General features: G+C 43.7%; 1 protein-coding gene across 27 annotated transcripts in view; it reads right to left on the reverse strand.

The window, feature by feature from the left end:
* LOC138850216 (uncharacterized) overlaps positions 1-16,536 on the reverse strand; it is a 227,167-nt gene that overhangs the window by 189,849 nt on the left and 20,782 nt on the right. For 7 of the 27 annotated variants that reach the window (XR_016235565.1, XR_016235555.1, XM_089335078.1 and 4 more), the window contains exon 2: positions 7,357-7,421. The exons of 16 other annotated variants lie outside the window; for them this stretch is intronic. Coding sequence is in view for 5 of the 11 variants with exons in the window: in XM_089335078.1 (XP_089191204.1) it covers positions 7,357-7,421 (65 nt within the window). In the remaining 6 variants the exon portion in view is untranslated. Of the gene's footprint in view, positions 1-7,356; positions 7,422-7,513; positions 8,060-16,536 lie in introns of those variants that run through there. 4 more of the 27 variants (XR_016235562.1, XR_016235564.1, XR_016235551.1 and 1 more) reach the window with 3 other exon arrangements.

Below are 16,536 nucleotides of genomic sequence, written 5' to 3' on the forward strand. Positions count from 1 at the left end.
CACTTCCACTTCTGATACAGTTCCCTGCTAATGCATATCCTAGGAGCAGCAGATGACGGGTTCAGTATTTGAGCTCCTACTACCTACATAGGAGATCAGGATAGAGTTCTAGGCTTCTGCTGTGGTCTGACCCAGCCCTGGGTGTTGCAGGCATTTGGGTAGTGAACCAGTAGACAGAAGAGCTCTCTCTCTCCCTCTCTTGTTCTCTCGCTCTCACCTCCCCTCCTCCCCCTCTCTATTCCCCATCCCTTTCCAAAGAAATAATAAATCAAAATAAATAATATTTTTAAAAACATGATCCCTTATCTATGAGAGACCAACTTTGGTTCTATGAACATACACAGATAAATTGAATGTGAATGGATGAAAAAATACACTCCATGAAAATAGTAAAGAAAAGAGAACAAGGATAACTATAAGAGACAAAATAGACATTAGATCAAAAACTGCTACAAGATGAAGTAGGACATTATATAATGATAAAAGGATCACATTCTCAAGAAGACATTATAAATACATACACACCAGACATCAGAGTTCTTAAATATGCAAAGCAAACACTGATAGAATTAAAAGGAGAAACAGATCTACAATAATGTAGAATTCAATACCCTATTTTGGGGGGCTGGTGATGTGGCATAGCAGGTAAAGCCATTGCCTGTATTGCCGACATCCAATATGGGTGCCAGTTCGAGACCCAGCTGGTCCTCTTCCGATCCAGCTCTTTGCTATGACCTTGGAAAACAGTAGAAGATGACCCAAGTCCTTGGGTCCCTGCACCTAAATGGGAGACCCAGAAGAAACTCCTGGCTCCTGATTCGGACTGGTGCAGCTCCAGCCATTGCGGCCATTTAGGGAGTGAACCAGCAGATGGAAGACCTCTCTCTCTCTCTCTCTCTGCCTCTGCCTCGCCCTCTCTCTCTCTCTGTGTAACTCTGACTTCAAAATAAATAAATAAATCTAAAAAAAGAAAATGTATACTAAATATGTTCTAAAAATACCCTATTGTCAGTGATGAATAGAAAAATCAGATAGAAGATCAGTAAGAAAATAGAGAACTAGAACAAGGCTATAACCAAATGGACCTGGGAGACACATGCAGAACACTTTGCTCAAACAGCAGAGTGCACATTCTTCTCAATACATGAGCATTCTCCCGGGTAGACCACATTTTTTCAATTTTCAATTGTGCAAAAGAGGGGCCAGCTCTGTGGCATAGTGGGTAAACCCACCACCTGCAGCGCTGGCATCCCATATGGGCACAGATTCGAGTCCCTGCTCCACTTCTGGTCCAGCTCTCTGCTATGGCCTGGGAAAGCAGTAGAAGATGGCCCAAGTCCTTGGCCCCTGCACCCACGTGGGAGACCTGGAAGAAGCTCCTGGCTCCTGACTTCGGACTGGTGTAGCTCTGGCTGTTGCGGCCATAGAGGGAGTGAACCAGCCAATAGAAGACACTCCCCCCCACCAGCCTCTGCCTCTCTGTAACTCTGCCTTTCAAATCAATAAATAAATCATTAAAAAAATTCTCTAGGATGGATCACATGAGGGTATTTCAAAAATCTTGTGGAAAATGGAAATGGAATTAAAAGATGGAACCCATTTCTCATTATCTTTTTTTCAAGACTCCTGTATGCTAGGCTATGTGCAATTGAAACGAGAAAAGCATTAAAATTTTCCATTCAATAATTTTACCTGGGAAAGTTCAATGCTTCTCTCTCTGTAATTCAGAGAACAATGAGAAAGACTTGACCTAACTGACATAGAACACTTTACCCAATAACAAGATAATTTATTCTTTTCAACTGCACACAAAACATTCTCTGAGATGGACTATATGCTAGGTCATTAAATAACTTCAATACAGTTTAAAATCTGAAATCATACAAAGCATGTTTCCTGACCACAGTGAAATCAAATAAATTCAAAATTAATAACAGAAAGAAATCAAGAACTTATAAGGGAGATTTTAAAAGTAAAACCACAACATATAAAAATATATGGGATGTGGGGCCAACGCTGTGGCGCAGCAGGTTAAAGCCCTGGCCTGCAGGGCCAGCATCCTATATGTGCACCAGTTCGAGTCCTGGCTGCCCCTCTTGCCTGGGAAAGCAATAGAAGATGGTCCAAGTCCTTGGGCCCCTGCACCCTCGTAGGAGACCCAGAAGAAGCTCCCAGCTCCTTGCTTCAGATTGACACAGCTCTGGCCATTGCAGACATCTGGGGAGTGAACCAGCGGATGGAAGACCTCTCTCTCTCTGTTTCTAAATCTCTCTGTAACTCTGTCTTTCAAATAAATAAAATAAAATAAATCTTTAAATATATATATATATGAGATGTACCTAAAACCAGTGTTTAAAGAAAAATGCACAACTTTGAATCCTTACAGAAAAATAAAAATATACAAAAGCAATAACCAAAGGTATTAGATTTTACTTCAAGAATATAAAAAAGGCCAGGCCAGCTCTCTGCTATGGCCAGGGAGTGCAGTGGAGGATGGCCCAGGTGCTTGGGCCCTGCACCCCATGGGAGACCAGGAAAAGCACCTGGATCCTGGCTCCTGCCATCGGATCAGCGCGGTGCGCCGGCTGCAGCGGCGGCCATTGGAGGGTGAACCAACGGCAAAAGGAAGACCTTTCTCTCTCTGTTTCTCTCTCTGTCCACTCTGCCTGTCACAAAAAAAAAAAAAAAAAAAAAAAAAGAATATAAAAAAGGAAAAAAGAAACCAAACACAGGATAAACAAAAAGTAAATATTAACAATAAGAGGATGAATCAGGCCGGCGCCGCGGCTCACTAGGCTAATCCTCTGCCTGCGGCACCGGCACCCCAGGTTCTAGTCCCGGCTGGGGCGCCGGATTCTGTCCTGGTTGCTCCTCTTCCAGTCCAGCTCTCTGCTGTGGCCCAAGAGTGCAATGGAGGATGGCCCAGGTCCTTGGGCCCTGCACCCACATGGGAGACCAGGAAGAAGCAACTGGCTCCTGGCTCTGGATTGGCGCAGTTCGCCGGCTGCAACACTCCCGGCCCCAACGGCCACTTGGGGGGTGAATCAACGGAAGGAAGACCTTTCTCTCTGTCTCTCTCTCTCTCTCACTGTCTAACTCTGCCTGTCAAAAAAAAATAAGAGGATGAATCAATAAACTAGAGAAATCAAAAGGCAAACAGAAGAAATCAATGAAACCAAAAGTCAGTTATTTGAAATGATCAAAAAAATTGATCTCCCTTCATCCAGACTAAGGAGAAAAAAAAAAAAAGACACTAATTACTAAAGTCAGGAATGAAGGAAGACATCCCTACACACCTATAGAAACTAAAAGGATTATAAGGGAACATTATAAACAACTTTCAGTTCACACATTAAATAACTTAGATGAAATGGACAGATTCCTAGCCAGACACAAAGTACCCAAACTGACTCAGGCAGAGACGAAGGAACAGAAAATCCAAGTTCGATATCAAGTAAAGAAGCTGAATTAATAATGAAAGATATTCCCACATAGAAAATTCTAGGCTGATGTGGCTCTCCCGGTGAATTCCCTCAAACATAGGACAGCAAAAATTATACAAACTCTGTCTCTGAACATAGACAAGGGAGAAAAACTTCCCAGTTCGTTTTCTGAGGCTTTGATACCAAAGTAAAACAAAGACATCACCAAAAAGGAAAATTACAGATCAACATCTTGCATGAGGAGAGAATTCAAAACTCTCGATAACCGCAAACCAAATCCAGCTCTGTGACTCTGTATTTCCTTCCTGCCTATCAGCCTAGGAAGACTTTCAAGAGTAACCATGTGGGATATCTGGCGACAGATGGTCTCCATGTCCTATCACGTCCCCACGGAACTCATTTTCCCTGTACACAACGATGGCGTCTTAGTGAGCACCTGCAGCTGCCATTTTGTAGTTGACCAACGTGGGGACCACAAGATCATAGATAATAATGCCCCCTGGAATTCCTCCAAGCACCCATGGACAAGAACTGGTGATACACATCCCTGTTTTCTTGCCCTTTGATTGGGACACGTTTTAGAACCTCTCAGGGTTATCAGCGGGATTGTGCCTCAGTAGCTGCAGATCGTAGGACCCAGGTCCTAAAAACACTCAGTCTGAGCTTTCCCTCCCCCAGCTGCCCATCCCCCTCCGGTGCTTCCTGAGGTCACTTCGCCAAAACCATCAGTGCCCAAATGCTGGTCTCCAGTTCTGCTTCCAAGACACCCTCCCTGCCCTGCCACCTCCTTTCTTTCTGCTGAGAACAATGCAGGAGAAAGTCTCCCACAATTTTTAATGAAGTTATTTGGCTTGAAGCAGGAATGACAGATGGCACCTCAGATTACAACTGACTTTCCCATGAAAAGCCTGAAAAGAAGAAAAAAAAAACCATTTGGCTAGAGAAGGGAAAATTCAACAACAGAAGGAACTGGGTCACTCCCAGCATTTGGCCTTTCATATCTCCACAGGCAGAGCCGATGCGGTAATTGTGGGAATCCAGTCCAATCATCATCTTCATTATAGTAACAGAGCTGACTTTACATAGCAGGCACCATGGTACTAGGAGACCTGCCCCCTTTATCTTGACAGTTACCTGAATGGGACACAATTTTGCAAGCAGTTTGTGTCTGCAACCCCAGACCCCAACCCAAGATCTGGTTTGCCCAATTTGTGCAAGATCAGGGTGAGATTTAGGATCCAAAACCAGAGGAGTCCATCCTATTCTCTCCCCTTCAAATTCACATGCCCAGATGAATGAATGATGGGATGGAAGGGAAACAAAGCTCTGTGTATTAGTCACTCTTCATTACTGCAATGAAGTACCTGGGGCAGCTAGATTTTTAAGGAGAAAGGCTTATTAACTCATATTTTGGGATGTCAAGGTTCAAGATCGGGTAAGGGTCCCACTGGTTTTGTGGCTAGTAAGGGTAGTGGATGTGGGGCTGCCACAAAACACACCAAGCACCAGAGTTAAGGGAAAGGTTTACTGCTGAGTAGAGGAAGCCCAACAGCCTGGAGGAAAAAGGTGAGAGAGAAAGCAAGAAAGGGTTCAGGAGAGAGAGGGACGTGTGCTGGAGCAGGCCCTGTTCTATGTTTGCTGCTGGGTGAGAAGTAGGTGCAGGGAATCCCATTAGGGTGGGGGTGGAGTTTACACCCGTGGTTGGGCCATGGGGCTTAGGACCGAAGCTGACGATGTAAGGTGGCCATGGGGGCCAGGGTCTAAGATGGCATCCAGGGCATAGATGGTGCCACAGATTAGACAGCATCATTTTACTAGCAGTGGATGCCAATGGCAGGAGTGCATGTCAGAGCAGGTGTCACACCTTGACCTGGGAAGCAGAATGACCTGGGAGATCTGGAAGAAGCTCCTGGCTCCCAGCTTCGGATTGGCACAGCTCTGGCCATTGCGGCCATCTGGGGAGTGAACCAGCGGATGGAAGACCTCTCTCTCTCTCTCTCTCTCTCTCTCTCTCTCTCTGCCTCTCACTGTGTAACTCTACCTGTTAAATAAATAAATAAAATATGAAAAGAAGAGTTCATAAGGAAACAGGGCCCTCAGTCCTGTATCCACTGATCTGCCAGCAACCTGAAGGAGTTTGTAAATGGGTTTTTTCCATTCAAGCTTCCAGACAAGAATGCAGCCCAACCGACACCTTCGCTTCAGCCTCGAGAGTTCCTGAGCAGGGGTCTCAGCAACACCAGATTTAGGTTCCAGTCTGGTGGCAACTCTGGGGTAGTCAATGTGTGTTGCTCAAAACCACTAGGTGAGAATTCTAGGTTCCCTAACACCCACTGGCTTTAGATCTCATTTCCCCACTTTCAGCCCCAAGTTGTCTTTCTTGACATTCCAAATGTGAGCCATCACTCAGTTTCTAGCCCTGCAACATTTTGATACCCAAGAGACAACTGTTGTAGGAAATTCAACCTATGGCCTGGATTGAAAGTTGATTTGAGAACACCACTAAGAGAAAGCGAAGGGGCCAGAGTATGTACACTCGCCTGGAGGGCTGTTCAGTGTAGCTAGTGCCCTCTGGTATCTGAGTCCTTGCCTTCTTCCTGAGCGTCGTGCTGGACCACGTTTCGCAGAACCCTTGCCAGGGATGACACTGGCTCTTGTCAATGGAATACCAGTTTGCCAAAGTTCTTGCCTCTAGGACAAGAGTTTACTAGTGCATTGCCTTCTCCATGCTTTATTTTCTTCTCTCATCTACCAACTGAAAAAATTCTGTGGCCAGCGCTGTCACATAGCAGGTAAAGCTGCTGCCTGCAGTGCCAGCACCACGTATGTGTGCCAGTTCAAGTCCCAGCTGCTCCACTTCTAATCCAACTCCCTACTAAGACTCCTGGGAAAGCAGCAGAGGATGGCCCAACTACTTGGGCCCCTGCACCCATATGGGAGACCCGGATGAAGTTTCTGGCTCCTGGTTTTGGATGGGCCCAGCCCCAACTACTGTGGCCATTTAGGGAATGAACCAACAGATGGAAGAGGTCTTTCTCTCTGTGAGTCTCTCTCTGTAACTCTACCTTTCAAATAAATAACTAAATCTTTTAAAAATCAGAAAAAAATCCTATGAAAAATTCTAAAGCCCTAGCAAATTATAAGAACATGGGACAGAAGGAGCTTGGGTCCCGGAAGGACTACCTGGTGATAAGTTACAACCTCTCTCCCTAATGCTTATTGGAGAGTTCTACCGGCTGAGAGTCAACCAAAGGAACAGAACCAGTAGGAGGTATGTATTACAATATGCATTGTGAGGAATTGGCCTCCATTATTGCAGGAACTGACTAGGAACATGTGAAACCCTTAGGGAAAGGCACCGGGAAGGGCAGCATGGGACTCTCCAGCACAAGCTGACATTTCCTTCTACAAATGGAATTTCTCTACCAGGACGTCTCAGCTCTGCTTTCAAGGCCTTTCAACTGATTGAACCAAGCTAACCCAGATTATCTAGAATGAATTTCAAATATAGCTACAAAATGCCTACATCAATGTTTGAATAATTAGGGACTGGAACCTAGTCAAGTTGACAAAACAAAAACCTGATCATCACAACAGTGATGGTAGTTAGCACAACCATGTGCTTACTGCAACAGCTAGAGTCTACCTTGGCAAACCTGAGGGGATAGTCATTCTTCAAGGCCTCAGTTTTAATTTCTGAAGAGTAGGGGCAATAATGTGTGATTTCCAGGGAGCTTCATACCCCTAATTGTTATAGGCTGGGGCCCCCAAAGACCTGGGAGAACCCTTACAGGCACTCTTGAGGTTTCTTTCCAACAGTCTTCGGTTTTACAGGAAATTGTTCTGAATTAATAGAGAATCTGCACCCCCATGCCCATGACCTTTCCCCAGACCTAACCACTCCAGGGCTCACCTGGTCCTCCTGCTTCCAGACCGCCCCTTCCAGTGTATACTCCACACTGCCACAGAATGAGCTGTCTGCACAGAAATTGGACTTGTTAGTTATTCCCATCAGTCTTTTTTCTTTTTATATAAAATACAAAACTCTTATCTCGAAATACTTGATATACCTTTGTCGCTCCCCGTCTTCGTGGAGGAGCAACACAGGACCCTGCACTGTTCTTTCGTCTGCTCGGCCCTCCCCGGGTTTGCTGCTGGTTCTTCCCGGGTTGGCTACTATCCCTTCCACCTCCGTGGAAGGGCAGTTCCCCCTGGCCACATTCCCCACTTCCGCAGGGGAGCGGCACACCGCCGGCCGGCTCGTCTCGGGGGCTGCACAGGTGTTCCCCTTAGATGTTCCCCATAGATGTTCCTGGTGCATGCCGTCTCTCTCCTCCTTTATAGTCCTCCTCTGCCAATCCCAACTCAGCTGCCCACACGCCGAGTACGCTGCTCTCCTCCAATCAGGAGCAAGTCCTACAGTTTATTGGTTGAACTGGAGGCAGCTGTGCAGAAGCTGTTTACTTCTCTCCCAGCGCCATATTGTGGGAGAGCAGATGCACAGAATAAGTCTTAATTCCAGTAACTCAGTCTAGTCCAGGTTGCTCCCCACAGAGGGAGAGCAGATGCATAGAATAAGTCTTAATTCCAGTAACAGTATAGTCCGAGTTGCTCCCCACAGACCTTACCATATTTAGCATCAACTTACATTCATTCTTCCTATACACAAATCTACACCCTCTTCTCAGTAACTCCTTACTCAATTATAGTACTACACATTTATTAAAAGTGATTTTGGTCATTTTTATATTCCTAATCACATTACTCCTAATTTGCATGATCCATGTTAAGTCTCACAATGCTCTTTTAAAGTTAGAATATCATTTCTACCACCTTACAGAAGAGGAGACTGTGGTAAAGTGGAGGGGTCCTATGGCATTATGGCACAGTGGGTTAAGCCACTGCCTAAGTGCCAACATCCCACATGGGTGCCAGTCCAAGTCCCAGCTGCTCCATTTCCAATTAGCCCAAGTGCATGGGTCCCTATACCCAGTGGGTGACTGGATGAAGCTCCTGGCTCCTGGCTCCTGGCTTTGGCCTGGCCCAGCCCTGACTGTTGCAGCCATTTGGGGGAGTGAACCAGCAGGTGGAAATCTCTCTCTCTCTCTCTCCCTCCCTCCCTCCCTCCCCCCGCCCTGTGTGTGTGTGTGTGTGTGTGTGTAACTCTGACTTTCAAATAAATAAATAAATCTCTAAAAAGAAATTAAAGGAGACTGAGACAGGGGCTCCAAGAACTAAAAGGAGTTGTCTAAGGCTTCTCCACTAGTGGAATCAGAACTGGTATTTAAATCAAACCACTCTAATAATGGTAAAACCTAAACTCACCACGTTAAATGGTTTCCCAAGACTTCATACCTGTTATTCTGATTATAATGTCTAATATCACCTCTCTAACTCTTGTCTCTTGCACCTGAGAAACTCATCCCCGTATTTAAGACTTAACTCCGACACTGTTCTATTGGTACTTCTCTGCCTGCCTGCCCAAGGCAACTGCATTTTTGTCTTCCACAGTCATGCTCCCCATTGTGAAAGCACCTACCACAATTACTGTTTCCTCTCTTCCTGCCTTGACTTTGATGGCTATGTGATGAGTCATAGTAACAATCCAAAAGGCAGTTAGAACCTGGAGCTCTTCTTGGAAAAATTGGTCTACAGAACTTCCAATTAGGCTGTAGACCACAAAACTAGGCAAGCTATTTCATCTTCTATCTCCTACCTCTTGCTAAAAAACAACAGCAATAGTGAATAAAAATGACATAAATCCTACATGTAAACCAAAGAAAGACAAAGATAAATATTGCAAAACACTCAGAGTGCAGGCCATCACTGGGAGAGATTTGAGATGTTGAGTGGATCCACATAGCAGAAGATTTAACAGTATCCATGCCCCATTTGAAAAGAAGGTTGAGAAATCCTACTCAAAACAGAAGACCCTTCACCTCCTCGAGGTGGATCTCAATTCTGATCCCCAAGTTCCAAAAGCGAATTGCTCAATAGAGAATCTGGAGGGAGGGAAATAAGTAGGAAGTCACCAACCCAACCCAGTCCTAAACAGAGATGCCACTGTCTTTTCATATAGCATTGGGAGTATCCAACTCTGATACTAGTCACCCTTTATCCTGGTTTCTCTGTGTGTGTGTACTACCCATTCCTACAGTAGGATTACACGTCTCCATCTCTTGAACACAGGGGCGTCCTCTTGCCTTGCACTTGACAATGAAATATGAATGGAAGTGATGTTTAGCCCTTCAAGCAGAAGCTTTACAAGCCTAGCCATATCTCTTCTCCCCCTGGTCACCAAACTGGTTCTGTGCCAAGCAAAGGCTGTTCCAACACCTTGGGCATCAGAGTGAAGATGCAATTAACTCAGGATGGATCTGCTGCAGAAGTAGGTAATAAAATTTTCTTGTTAAAAGCCACTGAGATTGTGAAGTCATTTATACTGCAGCATACCCAACCTATTCTAACTAAATAAATAAATTCATTCCAAAAGTGAGGTTTCTTCTACCAAAAGTAAGTATGCAGCAATAGAGAATGGAAGAAGAGAAGTCCTTGGAATGCCATGATGAATTATTTGATAATATTTTCCCTTACCATGAAAGCCCCGATGAGCTTGTGACTATAGGCTGAAAGGCAGGCAAAGAGAATGTCAGCAGTGTGCCCTGATTGCTATTTGAAGCATATAACAAAATGGAACAAGAAATGGATGAGATCAGAAAGAACTGGCCAATTTTAGCCAAGTCTAAAACATGATGATGAATCCAGAAACTCAAGGCTGTATATTTTGAAGAGCTATTGCATCTCAAACTCAAACAGGGAAAGATTCAACTGAGAAGCACTTTGAGTACCAAAATTTGACAAAACTTAGCCTCATGGGCAGAGACAATTCTAGATTGCAGCCAGAATAACTGAATTAAGTTAATGTTTTCTGATTAAGTTCGCCTGACTGTACTTTGTATGATCCCCTCACTTGAGCACACCAATATCATGCTTAAGAGTTTTCAGGGAGAAGGTATTGTGGTGCAGTGAGTTGATCGGCCACCTGGAATACCTGTGTCCCATATCAGAATGCCTGGAATTCAGTCTCATCTCTGATTCCAATCCACATTCCTGATAATGTGCCTGGAAGGCTACAGGTGATGGCCCAAGTACTTGAGTTTCTGTTACCTATACAGGAGACCCTCGGGGAGATCCTGGCTCCTGGCTTCAGCCTGATCCAATCCTGACTGTTGTGGGCATTTGGGAAGTGAACCAATGGACAAAAGATCTCCCTCTCTGTCTCCCCTTTTCTCTGCAACTCTGTTTTTAAAATAAATAAATAAAACATTGAAAAAAGATAGAACTTGCAAAAGTAATTAAAGTCCCTAAATATAGGATTTTGAGTTCATTAAGAAGGAGGTTTTTCAGGGCTGGCATTGAGTTACAACAGGTTAAGCTGCTGCCCTGCAATGCCAGCATCACATACAAGCATTGATTTGAGTCCTAACTTATGCACTTGTGATCCAAATCCCTGTTAAAGTGCCTGGGAGAGCAGTGAAAGATGGCCCAAGTCCTTTGACCCCTGCCACCCTGTGAGAGACCCAGATGGAGTTACAGACTCTTGACTTTAGCCTGGCTCAGCCCTGTCCCTTACGGCCACTTGGGGAGTGAACCAGTAGATGGAAGATCTCTCTGTGTCTTCTTTCCCTCTTTATCTTTAACTCTGCCTTTCAAATAAATACGTAAGTGTTTAAAAATAACCCAAAAAACAAAAGGGAGGTTTTCTTGGGTGCTCTTGATAATCAAGTAAGATTTTAATAGAGGTTTGAGAGATTTTCAGTAAGACAAATTCTTACTGGCTGGCTTTGAAGAAGGAGTCAAGGGCAGCAACTAGGAGTTTAAATTGATCCCTGTATGATAGCAAGAAACCAGATAGCTCAGCCCTACAATTGCATGTTATTAGAGTCTTCCTAAAAAGTAGGTGAGCTTAAACAAGGACCTTGAGTCCCAGAAAGGTGCATATCCCAACTACAGCCCAATTTCAGACTTCAGCAATTCTATGCTCACTATGAGATTCCAAGCCACACTATGCTCAACTTCTGACAAATACCTCTGAAATTATATGTGTGCATTTTTAAATATTTATTTATTTATTTGAAATACATGGGAAGGGGGGTGGGTATCTTCTATTCTCTGGCTCACTCCCCAAATAGCCACAATAGTCAGGGCTGGTCCAGGCCAAAATCCAGGAGCCTGGAACTCCATCCTGGTCTCCCAAGTATTTGTGCCATCTTCCAATGCCTTCCCAGACACATCAGCAGTGAGTTGGATTGCAAGTGCAGCAGCTGGGACTCAAACAAACACTCCAATACAGATGCCAGTGTTGCAAGCAACAGCTTAACCTGTTATACCACAACACCAACTCTGATAAATGTGTATTCTTTTAAGCCAATAAGATTATAGCAATTTGTTAGTCAGCAACAGAAAACCAATATATTCTCTAATAAATCTTAATTGTACCAAATGGCTCAGGAAAAATATCCCAAGGATGTGGCTTGCTTATAAAACTGACAAACTCAAGATACTCAGTTAAATTTTGAAGAAAAGTCATGTCTCAGAAAGAATTGTGGGCTATGTGTTGGTAACTAAAAGAGGTTAGTTAAGTTATGAGTTTTGTGCCAAAAGAACCAGCACTCTAGGAGAAAAAAGATTGTGACAGTTCAAGACCTGAGGATACTCAACCTTCCAAGGGAGGAAGCAGGTGAGAGAGATACTCAGCTCCCTCTGAGTGAATTTTCTCAAGCCCCCTTTATGTACCTCTAAGAAAGATCATGGAAAAGGAAGTGCACCATCCCAGAGGGTAAAGGAAATCAATAGAGCTGATATACCCCATTCCTATCCAGGAAGATCACAATGTCACCATACAGGGTTCCAGAAATGCTGCAGACCAGACTGCCATGGGCCTCCCACTCTCTCTTTCCAAAAGTGAGTGTTGATTAATATTATCATATTCCTATTCTGACACTGCATTTGGAATAGACAGAACAATGTGTATTTTTGGCTCACTGATGTAGTGATAATCCTGGTGTCCATTTCTGTTCTCTTATCCTTAACTCCACAGGACACACCTACTGGCATCCAATGGCATGGACTGAATTTCTTTGCTGGAAGGTTTTCAGTGTCAACATGGAAATCCAGATGTGCTGAGGAATTAATGCGCCTGGGAGCATCCTTCAACCAGTGACTTTGGGGAATCAATGAATAAGTACATGACCCTCAACTAGCTCCAACATTTCTCCAATGAGATTTAGCTCATTTGCCCAGGTCCTTCATTGACAGTCTTCTGTCCTCTTCCTCCCTTCTGTAATCCCCTAGCAGCAGTGCTTCCTCCGCTTCCCAGATGAATCATTTGCACCCGAACCCCCATCTCCAAGTCTCTTTCGAAGGAAATCCAACTGCAGTGATGGCTCTCGAATCTAAGTGTTTGACATTTGGTAGAGACCATGCAGGCATTGCCAAACACCCTATAAGATCCTGCACTTTGATCTTGAAGCAGACTGAGAAAGGGAGCTCTTGAGTTGTTTCCCTTAAGGAGGGAGAAGTTGAGTGTTTCTGCTGGAGTTATGGTAAAGGAATTCAATGTCTTGTGACTACAAGAATGAACTCTCTGTCTTTGTATTTCTCTTCCCTGCAAGAGGATAATACATTCCCTACTCTATTGAACTTAAGAGTAACCATGTGACTTCTTTGGCTCTTACAGCAAGAAGGAAGTAATGACTCATTCCCTGGCAAAAGTTGAAGAATCAGCACATGACTCTATATTTCTTCTCTTTCTGCTAGATGTCTGACCACGTTCCAAGAAGAGATTTCTCCACCATCTGGGTCTGAGAGTGAAGACTTAAAAGTAGAATCTGGCTGACTCAGAGCAGATAGTAATAAACTTTTGTTATTATAAGGCACTGGGATGACTTGTTACTGTGACAGAACCTAGCCTGTTTGGAATGATGTGTTGTTCCCAAACATGGATCTTGGAAAAACAAAGACGACACAAATTCAAAAGAGCAAAACTGACGCTGTGCAGCCACCATTCATATTCTCTCAAAATGACGAGCTTACAAAGAGGAGACTTTGGCTCCTGCAATTTGGAAAGAAAGGCAAGTAGTCTGGCTATTTAGAGGATCAGTAATCATAAGAACAAGAGGGCAAAGCAAAATTATGCCAGTGCCATCATTCAAGGAATTCAGGAACAGTCATTTTTCTCCCCACAGATGGAGTCGTAAATAGTCAGAATATATTATCACAGGGAATCAGAAGACTGTTGCCAGTAATTTAAAATGGAACTTTGGCATGAGAAGTGTTGAAAGAAGAGAATTTATCATGCAAAACTCCCAGTAATCGCTTGTGTTATTTTAGGGTTCCAGGATCAGGAAATCTATGTCAGACACTGTCTCTAATTTAAGCAGGAAAAAAAAGATTTGTTTCAGGAATTTTTTGATAGCTTTTACATCTCAGAGAGACCTGGGTTCAGATGCTAGGCAGCCAAGAATAATGTCTTCAAATCATTGTACATTCCTGGCTTGGTAAAGATACCAATTTCATAACTGCCACTTAATGTGGACACACTAACACAGACCCGGTAGCTTACCCTGCCAATATTATGGGTGATTACCCTGGAACTGAAACTTGGATGAAGCTGGCACATTATCACAACCCATCACCACAAAATCTTGGCAGAGTCAGCCTTTTTAGTGTCAATAATCTGTCAATCAAAACCTAGGATGGGTGGACCCAAAAGACAAAACCAGTGCCATATACAACGGAGCTTAGAAAGAAGATCTGGCATTTCCTTTTTTTTTTTTTTTTTTTGTAGTTAAAAGTGGATTCTGTCTCAAAGATGAAGGGTTCTTCACACAGATGAAGGGAATTAAGATACTGGGTGAAGAAGAATGACAGACATCCACTCTGAGACCCAGCTCCCACATGAACATATAGTGAAAAGGAAGCAGAAATGCAATAAATCCCTTCTCTCCACCTCCTAGATGAATGAATCATCTCATCCCTGAGACTCAAAAGTTCACCCACAAAATAAGTGCCATCCATCTAACTTCCTAGCTGTCTAATTGTCTCTATCTACATAGGTAATCTAGATCTGGATAGCTAGCTCTATAGACACAGACAGAAATACAACTGGTGAGATTTTCATGACTTCAACTAAAACACCTGAGAGGACAATTTTAGGAGTGAAGATGGTTTATTTTGGCTCCTTGTTTGGAGGTTCACATTCCAAGATCAAGTGGCTCCATTGTTTCTGGTATCTGGTGAGGCCAGCAAATGCTGGAGAGCAGATGACATGGCAAGCCAAGAAGCCCACAGACTTATATAACCAAACGTTTCATGAGAACTTCTTTCTGAGGGCAAGACCTTAATGATCCAAAAACTACCCTAAGCCCACCTCGCAGAAACTATAATAATATCAAATCCCCACTCTTCATCCGTCAGCCATTAGCATTAATCCATTAACTGGTAACATAAGACTTCGGGGTTTACATGTCTGCATGAGCTTGGTGAGTAAAATCCTCTTCAAACCAAAACACCATCAATGCATCAACTTTCTATCTATCCTCTAGCTAGGTACCTATCACAAATCCATCCCAAGATTGTTACTTGGCAATGTCTATAACACCACAGATGGTGTTCATGTTTGGATTGGTCCACTATGTTTCTAAAGTGTCTGAATTAATTGCAAACTCTTAAATATTATAAAAGACCTAGATTTTTGTTTGTTTTATTTGTTGAAATCAGACACTTTGGGAATATTGTTTCTTATTTATAGAAAAGGTACCAACTTTCACCACACACCCCTCATCCAGCATCCCATGTCCCTACTTTTCCTGCTGATGTAATTTTCATGCCAGTGATGCATCCTGAGCTTGAATGAGGAGGACTTGAGTTTGATTCTAGCTCTTTCAATTTCCAGCTGTGTGACTCTGGGATGGTGACGTATGTTTTTTTAAGTTTCCATTTCCCCATTTCTCAGAGAATGACTGTGAGTACCATTTGGAACCGGGCATCATACACAATTTGCAAGAGCCCAGAAACCCTTTGTCATCAGGCCTGCAGCTGTCTTCCTCATTTCATCTCCTGCCACTGTTCCCCTTCAGTTTCTGTGCTAGCAACGCTGAACTACAGACCCATCCCACCCTCAGCTCTCCCCACTCCTTCTTCCATACCTTTACATATGCTGTTCTTGCCTCCTGGATTGTCTCTCCTCTTCTTAACCTTTTTTCAAATGCCAGTTCCTCCATGAAGCCCTTCATGATTCCTTGAGACTGAATTGGGAAGGCTCTCTGATCCTTTACACCTTGCTCCAGTCTGTCTCACAGTTTTATAATTTATCTATGTCTCCATTCGGCTGAGAACCATTGAAGGTGGGGTCTTAGGGCCTGAATATGGGGGGGGGGGGGGGGGGGGAGCTGAGCTACTTGATTAAATCTCAAAACAAACTATTGCATGAAAAGTTTTGCTGCAAAAGAATACAGACAGAACACACTACGTTTATATTACAGTTTTTAAACATGCAGGAATATTGGGTATGTTTTAGAAATACCTAAACATGTGATAGAAGTAAAAAAATGTGCATAGAAAAAAAATAAACACAAAATTTGTATCGATGGTTTTCTGGAAAAGGGAGAAGGACAAAATTGGGGGACAGAGAATGCTTCTCTACTCGAAGGCATTACCTTTACCTGTAGTATCCTGTTTCTTAAAATGGATATCATCTTACTGTTGTTTGTACATTTGTTTGTTAAATATTTGAAATAAAGATTTAAAAGAAAGTAAGGAGCATGGGATCTGAAGTGGGAAGGGTCTGGTCTTCATTATTGTTCCTGAGATCCTAGACAATTTACTTTGAGGACCTCAGTTTTCTCATTAACAAAGTGGGAATAAAGAATTGTCCTCGGCTGGCACTGCAGTTCAATAGGCTAATCCTCTACCTAGCGGCGCCGGCACACCGGGTTCTAGTCCCGGTCGGGGTGCCGGATTCTGTCCCAGTTGCCCCTCTTCCAGGCCAGCTCTCTGCTATGGCCCGGGAGTGCAGTGGAGGATGGCTCAA

The sequence above is a fragment of the Oryctolagus cuniculus genome, chromosome 6 (assembly GCF_051225735.1).
Source record: "Oryctolagus cuniculus isolate XC-2025 breed Fujian yellow rabbit chromosome 6, ASM5122573v1, whole genome shotgun sequence".
Classification (NCBI taxonomy): domain Eukaryota; kingdom Metazoa; phylum Chordata; class Mammalia; order Lagomorpha; family Leporidae; genus Oryctolagus; species Oryctolagus cuniculus.